The following is a 20,668-nucleotide window of genomic DNA, read 5'->3' on the forward strand; positions in this document are numbered from 1 at the left end:
TGAACTCAAGACATTACTGGATTTTGTCTTTCAGAATTAATTTAAAATAAGTAAACTTCATACTTTAGAGCAGTTTTCGGTTCACAGTCAAATTGCATGTACAGTACAGTTTCCCCTGAGCCTCTGCCCTCCGCCCGCAGGCACAGCCTCCCCCATCATCCACACCCCCGCCAGATGGCGCATTTGTTGCAGCTGACCAACCTGCATTGGCACCCATCACCGCTCAGAGCCCGCAGTTCATATCAGGGCTCACTCTTGTGTTGTACATTCTGTGCTTTGGACAAATGTGTATAATAATGCATCCACCTGCATAGCGTCACACACAGGGCATTTTCACTGCCCTAAAAATCCTCTGCGCTCTGGCTGTTCATCCCTCCCTCCCCCCACTCCCTGGAAACCCATGATCTTTTTACTGACTCCATAGTTCTGTCTTTGCCCGTGTCATAGAGTTGAAACCAGACAGAATGTTACCTTTTCTTACTGGCATCTTTCACATAGCGGAATGTATTTAAGGTTCCTCCTGTCTTTTCATGGCTTGATAACACACTTCATTTTGGTGCTATTTCATTGCCTAGGTGCACCACATTTTACTTAAACATCACCTACCAAAGGACATCTTGGTTGCTTCTGAGTTTTGGCAGTTATGAATACAGCTGCTGTAAACATCTTTGTACAGGTTTCCATGTGGATGTGAGTTTTGAACGTATTCAGGTGAATACCAGGGACACAGTTTTGTGTGGTGAGAGTGTGTTTACTTTTGCTGTAAGCCGCCCTCCTGTCTTCCCAAGTGACTGTACCGCTCCACGTCCCCACCAGCGCTGGACGAGCGTCCCTGCCGCCGCACACCGCACCAGCACTCGCCTTGGCAGTCTTCTGGGTTTGGGCCTTTCTCATAGTTATGTGGTAGCGTCTCTTTGCTTTAATTTGTGTTTCCCTAATGACATACGATGTGGAGCATCTCTTCATGTGCTTGTTTGATATCTACATATCTTCTTGGTGAGGTGCCTTTTAAGATCCTTGATCCACTTTTAAAATGGGGTTGTTTGTTTTCTTGTTATTGAGGTTTTAGAGTTCTTTGTATAGTTTGGATTTTTTAAGTCCGACGTGGCTTTTGCACATTTCCCCTGTATTTGATCGTTCCTGCTCTCCACTGATGCTGCAGGGCCCTGTCCTGGCGTTCGGTCTCTGTAGCCCTCCGTGCTTCCTTGTCTTTCCTGACCTGACACTTTGAAGAGTGTTTATCAGTTATTTGGTAGACGGTCTCTCGTTCTGGGTGCGTTGTCAGTTTCCTCTCGGTGAAATCCAGGTGGTATAACGTGGCTGGAGTGTCGCCCCAGCTGTGCTGTGTCCTCGACGCGCCATCTCAGGAGGTGGTGACACCCGGGAGTCCCACTGCGGGTGGTGCTTCAGGTGGGCTTGCAGGTGTCCCTGCTGGAAAATCCATTTCCTCTCTTAATGAGAGTCTTGTGGGGAATTCTGGGGCTGTGCTCCCCTGACCACTGTTCCTCCCAGCTGGTGTCACTGCTCCCTGCTCGGGGCCTCGGGCTCTCCTTGGGCCTTGGTTGGGGGAATCTGCTAACTCTGCCTCTTCCATTCCTTACCTGCCTCTGTCACGGCGGGGGTTGCAGTGGGGTCTCCTGTCCTGGCCCTGCTCAGTTACCACAAGCCCCTTGCGCTTGGCTTCTCTCTCCTCTCACTTAACCCACCGCCTCTGGGAGGTTCCTCACCTTCCCGCACCACAGACTTGCTAGGCTCACCTCATGTCTTCCTGCTCTAACTATGGGGTCGGCCGTGTCTCCCTGGAGCTGTGGAGGACCAGTGCTGGGACACGTGTCGGACCATGTGTTGCCAGGCTGTTGAGTTTTGCAGACCTGCTGGGCAGCAGGGATACTCAGTGTTTGTGAATGCGCTGTGGGTGCTCATTCTCAGGACAGGGTATCGGCTCTCATAGGGTTTACAGAACCTCATGGATGATACCGACTGTCTCGGCTTGTCTCCATCCACCTGGTGTGTTTTGCTGGATGTGGAGCTCCACAGTACCCTTGTCAGTGTCTCTGTCTTCATCTCCTTGCATCTCCTGCAGGTTTTGCTTTTCTGGGGGTTGCCGTGGTATTTGATATGTACATATCCGTAAGTGTTGTATCTTCACAGGCAGTTGCGATTTTTAGCATCACAAAGTATCAGTCTGTGCCCCGTGGGCTTGGTGTCTCCCTTGTCCTCAGTCAGGCCTGTTTCCCCTGCTCTCCTGTTCCATTGGTCTGGAGCCTCTGTTCCTCCTGGGCCTGTGGCCCCTCCTGTAGCTGCCCCTCTGTGTAGTGTGCAGCAGGGGCCTGTCTTCTGAGTCCCGCTGGCGAGTGGTTTTCCATCACAGGCGAGTTAAGCCCATCATTTGTGTTGATAACAGCTGACATGTGGGTTCAGACTCTGTGGGTTCAGATTCTTATGATTATGATTATTTTATTTTTTTTACAGTTGCTGTGTGTTTTGGTGTGATGTGTAGTCTTTGCTCCTTAATTAAGATGATTGTGTTAGGAAGGTGTGTGACTCTGCTCTAGTGGTCACTTTTGTATGTAAGTGTTTGGGTGTCTTTACCCCAGGTTTTCACGTGTTTCCTGTTGGGCTTCTTAGCTCACGTCCGCATTCTCCTTGGCCCCAGGCGGCCACACAGTCTCCCTAGTGGGTCCTGTGACCCCTTCCGTCTCACGCTTTGTCACGTCATTTCTACTTCGTCATGGCATACGGTGTCATCTCCTGGCCACTTCCTCGGTTTTGTTGTCGCACCAGCTGTGCGTTTATATTATAAATGCTTATTTCTCCCTTCTGCACATTCTCTGCCCTCTCTCGTTGGGATGACCCTGACCTGTGTCTGAGCTATCACGATGCTCAGGTGCAGAGTCCCCCGCCATATTGTGAGTTGAAACGGTTTTTCTGTGGCCTGGATGTGGAGGGCAGTCAGGCTGGATATAAAAATGTTGGTTCATGCTTGCTTTCAGTGATGTTTTTAATGCTTTTCATTGCTTACTGTATATGGGCTTCCCTAGTGGCTCAGTTCGGAGAAGGCGATGGCACCCCTCTCCAGTACTCTTGCCTGGAAAATCCCACGGACGGAGGAGCCTGGTAGGCTGCAGTCCATGGGGTCGCGAAGAGTCAGACATGACTGACTTCACTTTCACTTTTCACTTTCATGCGTTGGAGAAGGAAATGGCAACCCACTCCAGTGTTCTTGCCTGGAGAATCCCAGGGACGGGGGAGCCTGGTGGGCTGCTGTCTATGGGGTCATGCAGAGTTGGACACGACTGAAGCAACTTAGTAGCAGTGGCTAAGTTAGTAAAGAATCTGCCCACAATGTAGGAGACCTGGGATCAATTCATGGGTCGGGAAAATCCCCTGGAGAAGGAAATGGTAACCCACTCTAGTACTCTTGCCTGGAGAATTCCATGGATGAAAGAGCTGGACAGGCTATAGTCCATGGGGTTGGATACTGTGCGACCAGCTTTCACTTTGGCTTACTGTATGGGTTTGGGAAGGAGGAGGAAATGGCAACCCACTCCAGTAGTCTTGCCTGGAAAATCCCATGGACCGAGGAGCCTGGTAAGCTACAGTCCATGGGGTCCCAAAGAGTCGGACACGACTGAGCGATTTCACTTTCACTTTTCACTTTCATGCATTGGAGAAGGAAATGGCAACCCACTCCAGTGTTCTTGCCTGGAGAATCCCAGGGACTGGGGAGCCTGGTGGGCTGCAGTCTGTGGGGTCGCACAGAGTTGGACATGACTGAAGCGACTTAGCAGCAGCAGCATGGGTTTGGGAAAGCCTGATTCCAGGTTAATTTATCTTGGAAAAGTGACAGTTTTATGAGGCTTCGTCAAAGTGGATTTTATGGGTTAATTTTCCCAGGTGCCCACTTGCCTTGTCCATGTAGGTTTGGTTTTTTGGTTTCTATTTCTTGAAAGTTTTCTCAGATTATAGTTTAGTATATTACTCCTGCCCTCACGTGTGCCTCCCTCTCTGGGGGCTCTGATGGCTCAGCGCATGTGCTCCTTCCGTGTCTTCCTTTACCCTGTGTTTTCTTGGCCCTTTAATTTTTTTTTTCTTTGTCTCCTTTCTATTCGGTTGTTTTGCTCTTCTTCTGAATTCTTATGAATTTTTATTCGAGTTTTTTCTCCCCTGAGCACCTTCCAGTTTATATTCGTGTATGAGATAATTTTGTCTTTTTTTCTCCTTTCTTTCTTGAGTCAGTCAACTCTTGTTTCTTTCTGGCTTTTAATTTATCTTGCCCTTATATTTTGAGTTTTTGATTCAAGGTGATTTTCGTACGCTCAAATGTGTAAGTACATTTTTTTGTTGAAAGTGTTGTCTTGTAGTGGCTTATTTTTCTAGATTGCATTTGGCCCTGATATGTGTGGGATTTCATTTTCTGACTTTTTGTGGTGGTTCGTGGTGGACTTGCTGATCTTCCTCTTGTTAATTTTGTGGTATTGGTGTTGACAAGCTTTGTGGTCTGATGGCGCCCTCTCCTGACTGTTGGCAGAACCCAGTGACTTAGCTGGTGTCTGTCCTGATGAGGAGGGCTGAGGTCCTCTGGTGGCGCCCGCAGGACCCTGCATCCCCCCCACTCTCTTCTTGGTGTGCACTTAGGCACTGCTCCCCCTCCCCCGCCTCCCCCCCCACCCCCCGCCTGCTCTGGTGGGAGGAGGACTCTCTCGCTGCTGTGTCTGCTGCTTGGAGTCATGGGGGCACAGCCCCCCTCCTCGGTCTTTGTGGGGCCCGGGCTGCGTCTTCATGTTGTGCGGATTGCGGATGCCGTGTTCCCTCCCTGTTCTGGACATCCCTGGGGGAGATGATGGAAGATACCAGGGTGACCTTGGCTCTCCTCAGCCAAGTGCCAGGGGTCCCTGGCGCCCTCCAGCTGCCTGTGCTCAGGCGTGGACAAGCTTGGGAATTGCACTGGTGTGAAGAGGTCCAGAGCGAGCCAGGGGTGTCTATGCTCTTGGTACTTTGACCTATGTTACTCACCACCTAGCACACCGGGGTATCACTCAGACACCCTCTCACGGGTGTGGACCTCTTGTTACTATTGTAGGGGCTCTGGGGGGAGTGGCAGTAAGGCCCCCCACGTGAGTTCCCCCAGACAGTCCCCGAGAGGCTGGTGCTCTCTGCCACCTTGGGGAGGGCCCATGGCAGGTTGCTACAGCTGCAGCCAGGTGCCATGGTCGGTTGTGCATGGCTCTGGGGGCCTGAGTGAAGTGACCGGTGAGCCAGGCAGGTTGGGGCTAAGGTGATTGTTTCCACTTGGTTTCCACATTGAGTGCTTGTTGCCTGTCAAGTTGCCTGTGGCATTTTTGACAGTGTTAAGGTTGCCTTCAAAGGAGACAGTAGGGGATACCCTTTCATTGATCTCACGACAGTCTTGGAATGAGACAGGTTGAGTTCACACAGTGCTTTCAGGCGGGGAGCTGGGGTCCAAGGTTGCTGTGTTTTAACCCCAGCGCCTGCAAATGCAAAACAGAGCAAACCCATCATCCTCTGTGCTTGAGCCTCTTGGTGAACGTGGACGCTGGCATCTGCCATGCAGTTTTCTGTCATCTGAGGTCACTGCCGATTACCCAGGGCTGCTTCCTGCAGGCTGGGCACTGGGTTCCTGTGACCACCTTCTGTGGCCAGGACACCCCAGAGCCAGTCGGTCACAGGCTGGCACTCACCCTATGACATCGGACGACATTTAGTGTCAGGTAGGAGGCCTCTGAGCGCAGCCTTCTTGTTAAAGTCCACGAAAGAGTGACATGTGGCCACCTCGTGACCACTGGAGCCTGAGACATGATGAGTGTGGCCAGCATGGCCACAGCCCTGGAGTCCCGCTGAGGGCTGTGCTAATGCCTGCTTGTCTTGTTTGGAGCCACTTTTGACTTCTAAAAAAGATTTCATTAAAATATCATTTACCTTGATTTCTGAGTTTCAGCATCCTTTACATTCTGTGCCTGAAGTGAGCCCTCCTCACCCTTCTAGCTGGTTTTGGTTGTTGAACTATTTTGAAAGTAAGAGCATCAGACATGGTCCAGAATTGTAGCAAGTGTCACAGAAGACGCCTGGCCCATGGTTTAGGTAGCGCTTTGTTCTCCTCGAGCCTCGGGGTCAGGTGGGGCCCCGCCCGCCCCTCCCAGCTGTCTCTGCAGACACTGGCCTCTGCAGGCTCCCCATGTTGAGGGTGCAGACCCCCAGGGCCCCGGGCGCAGGCCAGCTCCCGTTTTCCTGGTTCCTCTCGGCTGTGTGTTTTCATCACCGCTTTTTCAGGAGTGCTGTTTGTTTTGTACCCAAAATGCTCCTACAGGGCTGTTACGGAGACTCAGGGAAAACTGGCAAGAAAACCTAAAGTAGTTGTTTCAAACACGGACAAGTAGTCACCAGAGGACTTGTCTGGAGGAGGGACTGGTGATTAAGGTTCTGAAGGGGGGGGGGTGTAAGGAACTCGTAAATTAACAGAAGACGCATGGGATGCCTCGCCTGCCACCTGCTGGCCGCTTGCTGCACTGCGGCCTCCTCCAGCATCACAGGACTCACGGCTCCCACTTTCTTAAACTTTGAGAAAACACTGTAAAAGTTCCATTGTAAGTTTTGCACTTGAAATACAAATGAGCAACTTTAACCATCAGAATACAGACACTTCCTGTTCATTCTGAATGGAAAACGAAGACCCGTCCAGTTGGAAGTTGTGTGGTTTGTGTCCACGAGTGTCGGATAGAGACGGTGACAGACGTGCTGAAATCATGGATGCTGCAGCTGGGGGGGCGGCGACGTGGCGGGAAGGCACCCAGAACCCCAGCTCTGCAAGCAGGCAGGCACCAGAGCTCACACCTTCGGCGGGATCCCCCCGCAGGCTGACCAAACTGGGTGCTGAGCAGTGCAGGCCGCTGTCAGCCCAAGGGAGTGGGGAGCGCCCTCCAGGCCGCAGATGACACGGTGACCGAAGAGTCCTGCAGCCCAGCTCGCCGACTGCCAGCCCGCCCAGCCCACGAGCCTGGACCTTGCGGCTTTGGGAACGTGCCTTTGTTGGCGAAGTGGGAGGTGACATGGCCACCGCAGGTGCAGTGCCAGCCCACCTGAGTCCTGGACACCAGCAATGCCAGCCACAAGCCCTGGAGCCATTCTGCGTCCCTTTGGGGCAGGAGCCACCACGCTTTCCTTCTGTGCCCGGGGCCAGAGTCTGAGCTCTGTGGGGAGTCGCAGGGTTAGCATCTTCCAGTGTGTGCCTGAGCGCACCAGGCCTGGAGGTGGGCGCGGGGTCGTGCCTCCTGCTCTCACCCCTTCTGTTAGGGACTGGCTGAGCACCGCGGCTCCAGCAGTTGGCCTAAGCCTGTCCAGGCCCGGCTTCCTCCATAGCCGGGTTCCGTGGGACACCTGTAGGGAACCTTGCGCTGCCCCCAGGCCTGTGGTCCTGGGGTAGCACGTGGCCTTGCCCCTTCCTTCCAGCGCCGAGGGCCCTGCCCACCTCTGCGCTCCACTAACTCGGCTGTCTTCTCCTTTCTCGTCACCAGGGCTCGGGCCCAGGCTCGGCGGTCCCAGGCAGTTCCGGCGTCGGAACCCCCAGACAGTTCACGCGGCAAAGGATCACGCGGGTCAACCTCAGGGACCTCATATTTTGTTTAGAAAATGAACGTGAGACAAGCCATTCACTGTTGCTGTACAAAGCATTCCTTAAGTAGCACGGACGCGGCCTCTTAGCAGAGACGCCTGGGGACTTTTTATATATTTGCAGATTACGCCTTTTTGTAACGAGCAAATGGGATATTGTTTAAAAAACAGCCACCTCTTTACAATGGAACAGTTTTATATTCCTGTTTCTAAGTCAACTCTTCAGTATGGAGGAAAACATGTTTCTGTAACAGAGAACACAGAGGCCTGCGGGTACTCTTACAGGACAATTAAATCCTAACTCATCTTTGATTGAGTGGCCTTCTTGCCAAACAAGCCATATATAAAAACTGATGGAATCGTTTAGCAAATAACTAGCTGCCCTCTTGTCACCTCATAGCGGTTTCTCCATCGTTTGTGCATTTGGTTTAGTTCAACCCAGCTTACTGCGTAGGTGTGTGTCTACAGCCAGTGACCTCATTTCACTTATTTTATTTTTGTATTAGTCAGTTGGCAAAGCAAACTGATTTTTTAGACTATTTATCTCCCTTCCTCCCCCGCCCCTCCGTTCAGGATCCTCGAGGAGCAGGCAGCCCACCGTCCGCCTGCGCCTCGGGGCTCGTCCCGCTTCGTGGGGCCCCGGTGACGCGGCTCCTTCTGAATGTGTGGTCAGCATCTGTACAAATGCATTTTATTTGCTATTGTTTGTAAAGCTGTAAAGTTAAAAGAAATGAAAACCTTTTCAGCATAAATCTATTTTACTTGCACTGTGTTTTTTAGCTAAAAGTGAAAACTTAGATGAAATAAAATCAAAGTTGAGAAGAATCATCAAAAGACTGTTTCTCAGTGTGAATCAAGTGTTGAAAAATGGTTGGTGTATTTTGTCAGTAATTGTACATAATTTTTGGCACATAACATGAAGATGGCTATGTAACTATAATTATTTTGCTAAGAGACTGTATGCAAGCTGTGGGCCCACTTTACAGACGTCCAGAGCAAAAGCCCCTTCTTTGTACCTATTTTTTTATTACAAATATACTAATTGGTTCTTTATATTTTCAGAGGTTATTGTATTAAATTGTCTATTGATAGTACTTTTATGACTGTAAATACTTTGGCTTTCTCTGTGTGAATTCTCATGTTAGACTTTATTCGCGCGTGTGAACTGAATGCTGATCAGTATTTTTTATGGACACCTGAAAACTGTTACACCTTTTATTTTGTCTTTTAGGAAATCCCTGTCTTTCCATTTTTTCATGTAAATTTTGCACAGTTACTTGTTCATATGTAAATATTTTACTTTCAAAAATGAAGTTTTTAATTGCTATTGTTTTATATAGGATTGAAAGAAAATTAACTCCTTTATTAAAAACAAATTTATCTGTATCTGTTTTGCCTGTTTTTCCCAGTTTTCCAGTTGTAGATTCTGCTGCCAGAGATTTTAGCTCTGGCTCCGCTGAGGTGTGTCATTATGAGCCACTTGTTAGGAGTCAGTGTCTATAACCCAGCGAGTCCGGTAGAAATAGCCTCACCTCCGAGGACAGGACCTGCCTCCAGAGTCAGACCCGGTGTCGCGTGTGAGGGCCCAGGAGCCGAGCTCAGGCCTTGCTCCCTGCCGGGCCACTCTTCCTCGGAAACGGATGGACTCGTGCAGCGTGGATGCTGGGCTGCTGTCCGTGCAGAGGCCTGGGGCGCCCCTGGGAGAGGGAAGGTAAGGCGGGGGTAGGGACACGTGGGCGTCCTGGCCCCAGCCCTGACGCGGACCGACCTTTGTGGTGGTGTGGGGGGGAGGGGGGCCGGGCGTCGCTGGAGGCCCCGCCCTGTCGGGCGGTGAGTGACAGCTTGGCCTCAACAAGCTGTGGTTCCTGAGGGGGCCTCCGCCTGGCCGCCAAGTTCACAGTAGTCCGGGTCTAGATAGTCCGGGTCTCGCGAGAGCCGCCGCCAGCCTCCTCGGTGTGATGGCAGTTGGCGTCCAGGTCTCGTGTTGATTTTGACTGGTTTGCGGGGCTCTCAAGATCCGTGGGTTCCTGTCAAGTTACAGCCTCAGTCTGACCCATGTTGTGTCGGTCTCCCCAGTGACGCAGCGCTGCGGTTGGTCGTCTCCGTGCTGGAGGCTGAGGTCGAGACCCAGGTGCAGGCAGTGGTATGGAGGGCGCGCCCAGGCCTCCCCGGCTCCTGGCGGTTGTGCGCATGCCGCTGTTTCTTGGCTTGTGGAAGCGTCGCTCTTTGCCTGCCGGGCTGTTTTCTCTGTGTGAACACCTGGCTCCGTGATGAAATCTCTCCCTTTCATAAGATGCCAGTCGTTGGGGTGAGGGCCTGCCCTAGTCATCTCGTTTGAGCTTTAATGGCCTCTGTGAGGATCCGGCCACGTTCTGAGGTCAAGTTCTGAGCTCCTGGAACGTTGGGACCCCCAACGTGATCCTTTTTGGGCGGGGGAGGCAGTTCAGCCCATAACACCTGTGATGCTGGCAATGAAAGAGGGTAGATGTGAATTTTTAGAGCCTTTCCTGGTGGCTCAGACGGTAAAGAATCAGCCTGAAATGCAGGAGATCTGGGTTTGATCCCTGGGTTGGGAAGATCCCCTGGAGAAGGGCATCCAACCCACTCCAGTATTCTTGCCTGGAGAATTCCATGGACAGAGGAGCCTGGCCAGCTACAAGTCCATGGGGTCACAAAAAGTCGGACAGGACCGAGTGACTAACACTTAGCAGGAAATACCAGGGCGTGATTTCCAGTCTTCCCTCTCTGTACCAGAATGCCAGAGGTGGTTGAGTACTGAGGTCATACTTGGACTCTTCCCCCACGACTAATACTTTGTTCTCACTAAGTTCTTGGCTGGGAAATATTGAGAGCAGGAGGTGAAGGGTGCAATAGAGGATGAGATGGTTGGATGGCATCATCGACTCAATGGACATGAGGTTGAGCAAACTCTGGGAGATAGTGAAGGACAGGGAAGCCTGGCATGCTGTACGTAGTCAGTGAATTGCAAAGAGTCTGATGTGAATGAGCAGCTGAACAATGATAAGTTCTTGGCCCTGAGATGAACTAGTTCAGCCAGTGAAGGGCGGCGGAACTCACATTTCTGCACGTGCAGCCTTGGTTCCAGCTTGCCTGTACATCTGACAGGGTCTGGTTGTCCTGCCCAGGGCCTCGCCCAGGTGCAGACTGATGCTCCCTACCTAGGAATGACCCCCGAGAGAAGTGTGGCCGGCAGCTCAGAGGCAAATGTGTCTGTGTTTATGCCTCCTGTGAGCACTGGGTACTGTTCAGTGTCTCAGCAAAATCGTTAGCAGTTGTCTCAAGTCCGACTCACATTCCTGTGTGGGCTTGGGATAGACAGCTGTTGGGCTAGGCCAGGACCATGACCAGGATGTCTGTTCTGACCATGTGCATCCCCCAGGGAACTACAGTGGCAGCTGGGCAGAAAGGCAGAGGAGAGAAAGGCATGAGGTTTGGAGAGGAAGAAGGTGAAGGCAGGACTTTAGGCAACACAATCACAGGCACAGAAATCCCAGAAGAATCTACAAACACATTGAAACTGAGCTGTGTATTTGCTAAGATATTGGAGTACAAGGTCAGTATCCAGAATAATGTAATTCCCATGCACCAGAAGCAGAAAGGTAGAAAGTGCAAAAGAGAGCATTACCACCACCACCGAAAACATTGGGGTACCTCGGAATATATGCAGTTTAAGATCTTAACATTGAAATTAGGTGAAAGAGGACCTAAAGGGAGAAATACACTGAGCCCTTGGAGGGGACCCAATATTGTGAAGACAGGGGTTCTGTTCAGACTGATTCAGTGCCATCCCAGTCACAACCCAGCAGTTCTCATAGAAACTGAAATCTGATTCCAGAAGCTGCAGAGGATAAAAGAGCCAAGACAGTTTGGAACAAAATTGGAGACTTTCCACCCCTGGATTTCATGACTTGCTGTAGAGATAAAATAACCAGGACAGTGCAGTATTGGTGTAAAGACAGATACAGGATCCATGACCAAAATAGAGTCCAGAAATGCATCCATACGTTATGGTCACTAGGTTTTTGCTGGTGTGAAGCAGATCCCTGATGGGGGATGTGCACCTTGACTCTACCCTCACACCACACGTGTGGCTTAGAGATGGACCATAGGCCTGAAAATGGGGCTAACACTGCAGAGCTTCTGGGGGAAGATGTCACAGATCATTGTGACCTGGGAGTGGGCAGGGATTTCTAAGGGCACAGAAAGCACAAACTCTAGAGAAAAGATTGGACAATTGGGGCTTACAGATCCGCTCATCAAAAGGTGCTTTTGTGACAGAGAGAGGCCAAGCCAAGGACTTCCAGAAGACATTTGTGGTGTGTACTCCTGACAGAGGACTCGTGTCTAGAATACATTAATTGAAGAATTTCACAACTGAGCAGTTAAAAGACAACTCATTAAGAAATGTGCGAGACCCTTGGACAGGTGCTTCATAGAAGACATGCCAGTGAGCCAATACATGAATGGAAAGGTGTTCACCATTACTGGTCATCTGAGAGGAGCAAGTGAAAACCACAGCAGGTTGTCACAGGTGCCCACATTGGCTCAAACTCTATAAAGATCAGTGGTATCACACTGTGGGTGCCCCGGGCAGGTGAAACTGCACACGTGCTGTCGTTGTGTGACATGGCAGGAACACCTGAGGAACTGTGTCACTCTATGTAAACATACTCCATCAAGGTGAACGCATACAAACCGGAGGTTATTTATTCAGTGAAATAACTATGCTTCCGTGTGTGCTTAGTCATGTCCGAATCTTTGTGACCCATGGACTGTAGCCTGCCAGGCTCCTTGGTCCATGGATTGCTCCAGGCAAAAATACTGAAGTTGGTTGCCATTTCCTACTCCAGGGGATCTTCCCAACCCAGGGATTAAACCCATATCTCCTGCACTGGCAGGTGAATTCTTTACCACTGCATCCCCTGGGAAGCCCTCAATGCAGTAATACCCGGGAGTAAAAGGAACCAGCTACAGTAAGTCCCCTACATACAAACCTTCAAGTTGTGAACTTTCAAAGATGCTAATGTGCGTTCCGTCAATGTCAGATGTGAGTGAAATTGCAACTTGCCCTCCGTCTCCTATTGTTGACTATCTTTTGGCTCCACCATCTCCCACCTCCTTTCCTTGCTCCAGTTAGTAACTCTCCCTGCTTGCTCACTCAATGCCAGCCTGTATATGACAGCTGTAGTACTTTCAAGGTGCTGTCCTGTAAGATTAAAAGTTTTATTTTTTGTGTTTGTTTTTTTATGTGTTCTTTGTGTGAAAAGTGTTGTAAACCTATTACAGTGCAGTACTATATTATTTTTGAGCAGTTTGGTCTTCTGAGCAGATCTGAAGGTCTCCCATTGTAGAAGGGTACCTAGGCTAATTTGAACAAATTGGGTTTATGAATGTGCTTTCGGAATGGGACTCATTCGTAAGTAGGGTACTTACTATACTGATGTGGTCAGTAACCTGGGGCATTAGCTCAGATGAATAGACGCTAGTGCTGGGCCTGAGGTGAAGGGAAGGCCAGGGAGGCCCACGGTGTCTGGGAGTGACGCCCAGGGCAGGGGCATGGCACAATTTATGTGGCTGCAGAGTCGCCAGTGCCACGTGAAGGTTCAGGCCAGCACACGGTTAATCATCAGGCCAGGGGCAAGGATCGCCATAGAGTGGTGGGCAGCTGCCCTGCCCCCAGGGATGCCCTGCAGGTGGGATGCTGCTGAGGAGGGGGTGATGGAGAGAGAATGGGTTGGGGGTTGAGCTGTGTATATAAGCTTGGGAACAGACTGTGTGGGAAGAGGGGCAGGAGCTGAAGGCGGGCCTTTTAAAGATGGGAAATGACCCCTAGGGACTGCTGGTGCTGGCGGCAGCAGTCTCAGGCAGTGGTGGAGGGATGGCGCACGCTAAGGAAAAGAGAGAGGGTGTGAGCAGGGGGCAGCTGTGGGATGTAGGGAGGGGGAGCAGAGGAGGTGGGAGAGGGGAAGGGGTGCAGGGGAGGCCTGTGGGCATTCTACAGAAACGAGCTCTACGTGTTTGGGGGCTGGTAGGAAGTCAGCTCTGGCTGCTGCTTCTGGAGAGCATGGCTGAAACCGAGGCCAGTACAGAGGTAAGGGTGGTGGTCTTGGAGCACCTAGATCCAGCCACGCCTGACGGCCCAGTAGTGAGCCTTTTTCGGAGGTGCTAGGGCAAGGTGGTGGCAAGAATTTCACTTGTCAATTCAGCCAGGCCTGCAGAAGCAGCCAGGCCCTGAAAACCGGCTCCTAGGAGGTTAGGGAAGGACCGAGGACCACCTCCTCACCCCCACCCCACCCCAATGTTACAGACCCCACCCTGGAAGGAGCCTAAGTGTTCCTTACTCCCACCCTCATGGTCCCTGCCCTTCTCCCCTTCCCAGGGGAAACTCAGCGAGGAAGCCAGGTACAGTCCCCAAGTCTGGCTGGGCCAAGGACCCCTCCCCCCTGAGAGGAGGGGAGGGACTGCCCCTGGGGAGGGGGTCCTCTGCCAACTGTGGGTGAGAGCATGCAGGGTTTTCTGGAAGAGATGAGCCTGGGGAAGAAGGGAGTCATGCAGGGAAGGAGGTGCGTGGGGGGAGGGGGAGGCGACAGCACCAGACCCAGGCCCCTCGTTTGGGCACCTGCAGAAGGGGTGGGGTCCTCAGGCCTCGCCCCACCTCATCTGCCCTCACTGGGTTCCTGGCAAGGTTGGCCTAGGGAGTTGGGGCTTGTGTCCCCTCCTCTGGATGCAGCTTTTTCACCCACTGGGACTCAGTTTGTTCATCTCTAAAGTGAAGACAGTAGTAACACCCCCACCCCCAACCCCAGGGTGGCTGAGAGGGTTAACCAAGGCAGGTGTGAAGCCCACCTATTCAGAGTGTGGTTTCCATCTTCACTTCCTTGGGGAGGGGCGGAAACCTGGCTGGCGCCCTGGGTTTAGAGCCCAGAGGGCCCGTTACTAAGCTGATTGCCCGAGGGGCAGCTGTGTGCCTGCCCCCCAGGTCTGTGGGAGTGGAGGACCTCTCCATTCCCCCAGAATGCTCCAGTGAAGCTACCAAAATGTTATTAAAAAGCATGGGCATGCAACTGTGTGTGAAAACACTGGTCAGGTCTGAGAAAGAAATGGAAAGTTTTTGTGCCAATCTGCAGATTATAATCTAGGAGGCAGCTTCTCAGAGGGCTCTGAGGATGTCTCAAGGAGATGAGGGGAGGGGCAGCATAAGTGATCTTTTAAAAAATTATTTGTTTTTGGTTGCATTGAGTTTTTGTTGATGCCCATGGGCTGGTCGTTTCTTTAGGGTGGCTTCTCATCTCGGAGCATGGGCTTTAGTAGTTGCAGCTCAATGGCTTTAGAGCACAGGCTCAGTATTTGTGGCCCACGGGCTTAGTTGCTTTGTGGCATGTGCAGTCTTCCCAGACCAGGGATCGAACCTGTGCCCCCTGCATTGGCAGGCAGAGTCTTATACCCTGTACTACCAGGGAAGTCCATGTATGTGACTTTGTTCGTGGGGTGCAGGCAGCCAAGCACACAGCTTGGTGGGAGATAACTGTTGTCTTTGAGTAGGTCTCTAGTTAATGGTTTTAGTGCTTTTCTCAGTATGGGAAGAGGCAAGAAACTGGGTTCCTAAGATTCTTTCCTAAAAATATCTGACTACCTGAAGGCCAGTCCTGCCAGTTTCCCCAGGGCACAAAGCGCCTTGCCCTGGTCTTTGCCGTGAATTCCTGTTGGGCTGTGCTGCAAGTCAGCAACTGTGGTGCTGGTGACTTGATTCTTGTAGGACTGGGTGGTGGGCAGGGGTCTTTGTGTACAGTCCCCTCCCTTTTGGCCTGAATTTCTACGCAGAGTTGGGAGGCATTTCATGACCAGTTTGTCCCCCTGTGCTCATTCTCTGGTCAGGTGAGGATTTTGTTGCTGGGCACTCGATGTGCTGTTACTGGACCAGGCCCTGTTAACAGTAGTCAAGCCTTTGGGCCACCCAAAGGTCCTTCCCACGGGCCTCCTGGGTTCCCATGTGAGAAGTCCTGGGGCCCGAGCTGAGCAGGCAGGAAGCAGACACATAGCCTGAGGTACGTCCTCAGGCCCTGCAGTGGCCTGGCCCATCTCTGTTCACCACTTGTAGTTGACCAGCCGCCCAGAGTGACCAGGGACCCCCTTCCTGCTAACAGAATGAGGCAGGGCAGGGGCTGGCACCCACCATCCTGCAAAGGGCATGTGAAAGACTTGCTGGATTGCTCCAGGCATAGTCACTGGCCCTTCCCGACTTCTTCCATAGCTGTAGCCTGGTCCCCAACCCAGAAAGAAGTCCTGTAACTTCCCGAGAGAGGCTGAGAATCCAGGTTTTCTTTCTTTCTGCAGAGTTGGAGGGGTGGGGTGCAGGTGACTGGCCCCACCTAGCCTCAGGCCCAGCTGATCGGAGCCCAACTATGCCTTCTCCTCAGCTGCTCTTGACTGCCAGCCTCTAAGTTTCCATGGCAACCATTCCAGAAATTTAAAAGGAAGGAAAAGTCTAGGCTGCCAGCATAGACCCAGTCCTGGCTCCAGGTACAGAGTGCTCACCTCCCACCCCCTGCTTGGCCACTGGGGCCAGCATGCTTCTGGGAGTTTCTTGCCCCCTCCCTAAGTCACCCCCAGAGTCTTCTACAGCATTTGGTGGTGGGTGGAGGTCTCAGTCAATAGGGCCAGGGTGCAGTGCCCACCAGCTGCCCGGTTGGTTGGTGAAGGGAGATGGTGCCTGTCTGGTGAACAAACACATGTGCACAACCTGTGCACACCCTGCTTGCTTGCTGACCATAGCACTCATCCCTGGGGGCTGGCCCTGCAGTGTGGGTCCCCTGGTGCCTGCCCGCCCCTGGGCACTCTGAAGTGCTCATGGGCAGTTGGACTTTATCTGCTCTCAGTTCATCTTCATCTTCCCAGCCACCCACTGGGCAGGTGGTGTTGGCCCAAAGACCTTTAGGGAACTTATCCAAGGTCAGAAGCTCCAGGAGGAGCCAAACTGGACTCTGGCCAGACTCTGGCTACACACTCACTGCTGCCCCAGGGAGGGGGGGCGCTGGTTAGCGAGTCTTGTCAGCTGGGGTGCCAGCTCCTTTGGGTCAGGCCACACTTGCTGCTTGGAGCACAGTGGGGACAGCCAGGGTGATCACTGCCCTGCCAAGATGTAGACACAGATTGGGGGAAAACTTGAGGTAAAACCCATGAACATTCAGTAGTGAAGTTGTTGAAGGAATCCCATAAGGAGGCAGACGGTGAGAACTGAAGGACCATCTTGTGTGGAGACCTCTGCACACAGAGGAATCCGAGCGTTGAGGACCACGAGAGCCTCCCAGGCATGCAAGGCAGCGGGCTGCTCACATGGAGCCCAGGCTGCTGGGCCCCCTCCCCACTGCCTGGCCCAGAAGGGGAGGGCCAGGAGAAGTGGTGTCCCTGTGGCAGGAGCTCAGCAGGGCCAGACCTCTTCTCTCCTCTCTGTCGCAGTTCTTGCCTTTGAGGTAAGTTCCCAAGCAGGTGATTTATTCCCAAACAGGCAGAAGTTCCCATGGGCGCTTCCTGAGGCCATACGGGCAGGGCCAGACAGCTGAAAGTCAGCACCGTGGACAGCGCCCTTCAGTCACATGTGAGTCAGGACAGCTGTGTGTGTGTGTGGTGGGGCGGGGTGGGGACAGGATTGGTGGACATTGTTTGGGTGGGGGCGGTGATAGAGCACGTGGGTTGGGAGGGAGGGCAGAGGGAGTGGACATGACAGGCTGTGGGCAAGTGACCCTGACACCTGGCCATCCCCTGGCCCTTTAGTGAGTATCCAGGGCCTCCTGCTTCCTCAGGGTCAACCTTGAGGACCCTTATTTGGTGAGGCCTGATGCTGTCCAGGTGAGTTAGTGTTTAGGAGGCCCCCAGGCTTCAGAGTGTCCCCCACTCCAATCCAACCCCTGACGACCTGGGTCAGGATGAGCTTACTGCCATTCAGGCTTCTGGGGAGCTGCCGGCCAGGGTAGAAGGTGCAGGGAGTGTAGGGTGGTCATCAGGCCCTCTCATTCCAGGATGGGCCCCCCTGGGAACCTCTGGGCCTCAGCCTCACCTCCGAAGGGGACTGACTGAACTACTTACCCCACCTTTGCTCAGGGGCCCTTCCATCTCTGATGAGGCTGCTTCAAGCTGCAGTATGGAGGGTCGAGAGAGAATTCTGCTTGTGCCCATGCACTACCCCTCTTCCCCAGACTGAGGTGCTTCAGGGCTGTGCTTGAGAGGCCTGCCCTGGGTGCCATGGGGGTAGGTCCAGTGAGCTGGCAGCACCCCTGCCCTTGTGGACGGGCCTGCTGGGGCAGATCTGTGGCAACTGAGCCCTCCTCCACCTCCTTCACCTGGCTCTGGGCTGTTGGGATGGTGGGCAGCTCCTGGGGGCATATCCCTGAGCAGATGGGGGAGGACTATGTGTTGGGGGAGAGGGCACTTAGGGGTTGAGAGAGGATGGGAGAGCAGGAAGGGATAGCCAGGAGAGCCTAAGAGAGCTGAGAGTGCTCTGGGCTCTTGTGAGATAGCACCCAGCTTGTGTTTATCAGTTAAAATTGGGTTCAGGGTGAAAGTTTATTTTTTTTCTTAAGTGAAAATTTTACCGAACTCAGGTCCAGCTGCTCACTGCTTAAAAATCAATACTGGAGTGGCACGTATTGGCAGGAATGGAAATGGTGCTTTTAATCAGAAAACCAGCAATCTGGGTAGGAAGGATTCTGTCCCCCAAAACGGAGTCCCGAGATTCTGCTTGGTCATGAGGGTTTTAAGGGGGAAAGAGGAAGTGAGGTCAGTTAATCATGGAGATAGGGGCCAGCCCCCACTGTCTGCAGGCTTTTTGGCTTCTTGTGATCTTTCCTTAGTTGCTGTCTTGTTCATGCACTTTGTTCATGAGATTACTGAAGGGGGAAGCTGGGATAGAGTCCCGGTTATCTATTAATTGCTTAGTCTTCCTTTCTATGTCTTTGATCCATGGAGAGACCCAACAGGTTAGGCCAGGGATTGTGTGATCAAAGATTTGAAAGATGTACTTGGGCCAGAGATGAGCAGAGCATGAGGGTGCCTGGTTTGAGGTTAGTGACAATATAAATTTCTAAAGTGACAAGGTGAAAGGGCCTCCTGCAAAGAGCTCTTTCTTGCAAAGAGCTGCTTACAAATCCCCACTTGTCTGAAAATTATTCCATTTCTGTGGGATCAGGGGTGAAGTCCATCTTGTGTAACTTCTGTATGTTGACATAGTGAAAGTGAAAGTTGCTCAGTCCTGTCCAACTCTTTGCGACTGTATAGTCCATGGGATTCTCCAGGACAGAATATTGGAGTGGGTAGCCTTTCCCTTCTCCAGGGGATCTTTTCAACCCAGGTCTCCTGCATTGCCAGTGGATTCTTTACCAGTTGAGCCACAAGGGAAGGCCAAGAATACTGGAGTGGGTATCCTATCCCTTCTCCAGCGGATCTTCCCAACCCAGGAATTGAACCAGGGTCTCCTGCATTGCAGGCAGATTCTTTACCGACTGAGCTATCAGGGAAGCCCTGCATGTTGACAGAGGGCGCCATATTCTCAGAGTGGAAGCTGTTGACATGGGTGTGTAGCATCTCTTTGCTGACAATTTTAGTCGTGCGTCAACATTGAGTCTGTGACTATATAGTATTCATTAGCTGCTGGAGCCACTCTTTTGTGACTCTGGGAGGTCTGGGAGACTCAGCTTTTCTACAGAGAGAGGCAGGGGGTGTGGAGGGGCCTTTGTGTGTGTGGGGGGGGGGTGGGGGAAGGAGGGGCACAGGATTCTGCTGGGTTCCAAAAGCAGCTCCTGGGGGTGCAGTTGCCCACCAGTCTGTCCATCCATAGGGCCCACCAGTATCAACCTGGGGGTTCTCACTTAGTCCTGAGTCTCTGCTCTGTCCCTTATCACTGCCTCCTGGGACATGTGACTGCTTCCTCTCATGGTGTCCACTTTCCACTGTGCCCTGATCACCCCCCGTCCATCCCACTTGACCTCTCCCTGAGCTCCAGACCATCTTGCTGCCGGCCAGGGCATCTAGCCATGTGGCCAGAGCTGAGTGCGGGTCCTCCCCACGCCTGGGCTGAGCTGGAACAGGGCCTCCATGAGGGTCAGTCCACCACCTCCCCCCCACATCCTGCCCTCACCCACACAGCCGTCTCCTTGTCTCTTGGCCCTGTTCTCTGTCACTCTCCAAGCCGTGGCTCCTCCTCTGCGCAGGCTCCTCTCTCATCAAGGACACTTTCTCAGGGGTGGGCATCAGATTCATGGTGGGGGCTGCCATGTGGCTGGGGCATATGGAGGGCCAGCCGGTATCACTGCCTCCCGTGGCCTCCTGTGTGCATCCCCCAGCATATTGGTCCCAGAGTCTGCCCCTTCCCCCAGCTCCTGGCTGAACCCGGCCTCCTTGGTGGGGCAGCTGAGGCCCCAGGGGCTTTGCCAGTGCTCACCTGAACTGACTGCTCTCACTGCCCTCCTGGACCTGTGTCCACATGTAGGTGAGGATAGTGACCTCTCTCTGGCAAAATGACCCAAGGATAGGCCATGGGGTCAGAGAAGGGGCTGCCTGGCTTCCAAGAGACCCCAGGCTGGCCTTTGTGGTTGTTCGAGCCAGGCCTCTGCCTCCAACCCCATGGCTTGGGATTTCCCAGGCAAGAATACTGGAGTGGGTTGCCATTTCCTCCTCCAAGGTATTTTCCCCACCCAGGGATCAAACCCATGTCTAACCCTAATCTCCTGCTCAGGTCTCTTGCATTGCAGACAGATTCTTTACCTGCTGAGTAAAGAATCTACTGAGCCACTTGGGGAGCTGGGAGGAGTGACTTTAAGCAGAATGACCGCTCCCCAGCCCTGCCCCTGGCCCTTGCCCCAGGGGTCTGATTACAAGGAGTTTGTGCCCCACCCCTCTTTGACTGCCTATCCCAGGCCCACAGCAGTTGTCTAATTGTGAATGTCATTAGAGGCAAGTGTTAATCGTGCCTGTGATTGTCAGCTGCACCTGTGATTAGCTGTGATTTGAGCCCCAGAAAGGCCTG

General features: G+C 52.6%; 1 protein-coding gene and 1 long non-coding RNA gene across 3 annotated transcripts in view; both read left to right on the forward strand.

Moving 5' to 3' along the window:
- The window catches only part of TAF4 (TATA-box binding protein associated factor 4), a 65,060-nt gene extending 56,045 nt beyond the window's left edge, over nt 1-9,015 (forward strand). Inside the window, 1 exon segment of the mRNA XM_061436989.1 lies at nt 7,533-9,015. Coding sequence (XP_061292973.1) covers nt 7,533-7,700 — 168 coding nt within the window. The 3' untranslated portion in view covers nt 7,701-9,015.
- Nucleotides 9,016-9,429: 414 nt separating this feature from the next.
- Nucleotides 9,430-20,668, forward strand: part of LOC133259453 (uncharacterized) — a 34,458-nt gene continuing 23,219 nt past the window's right edge. Inside the window, exons 1-2 of one of the 2 annotated variants that reach the window (XR_009740394.1) lie at nt 9,430-9,605; nt 17,156-17,245. This is a non-coding gene — a long non-coding RNA (uncharacterized LOC133259453). Of the gene's footprint in view, nt 9,606-13,159; nt 16,171-17,155; nt 17,246-20,668 lie in introns of those variants that run through there. The other variant, XR_009740395.1, reaches the window with a different exon arrangement.

The sequence above is a fragment of the Bos javanicus genome, chromosome 13, assembly GCF_032452875.1.
Source record: "Bos javanicus breed banteng chromosome 13, ARS-OSU_banteng_1.0, whole genome shotgun sequence".
Lineage (NCBI taxonomy): Eukaryota > Metazoa > Chordata > Mammalia > Artiodactyla > Bovidae > Bos > Bos javanicus.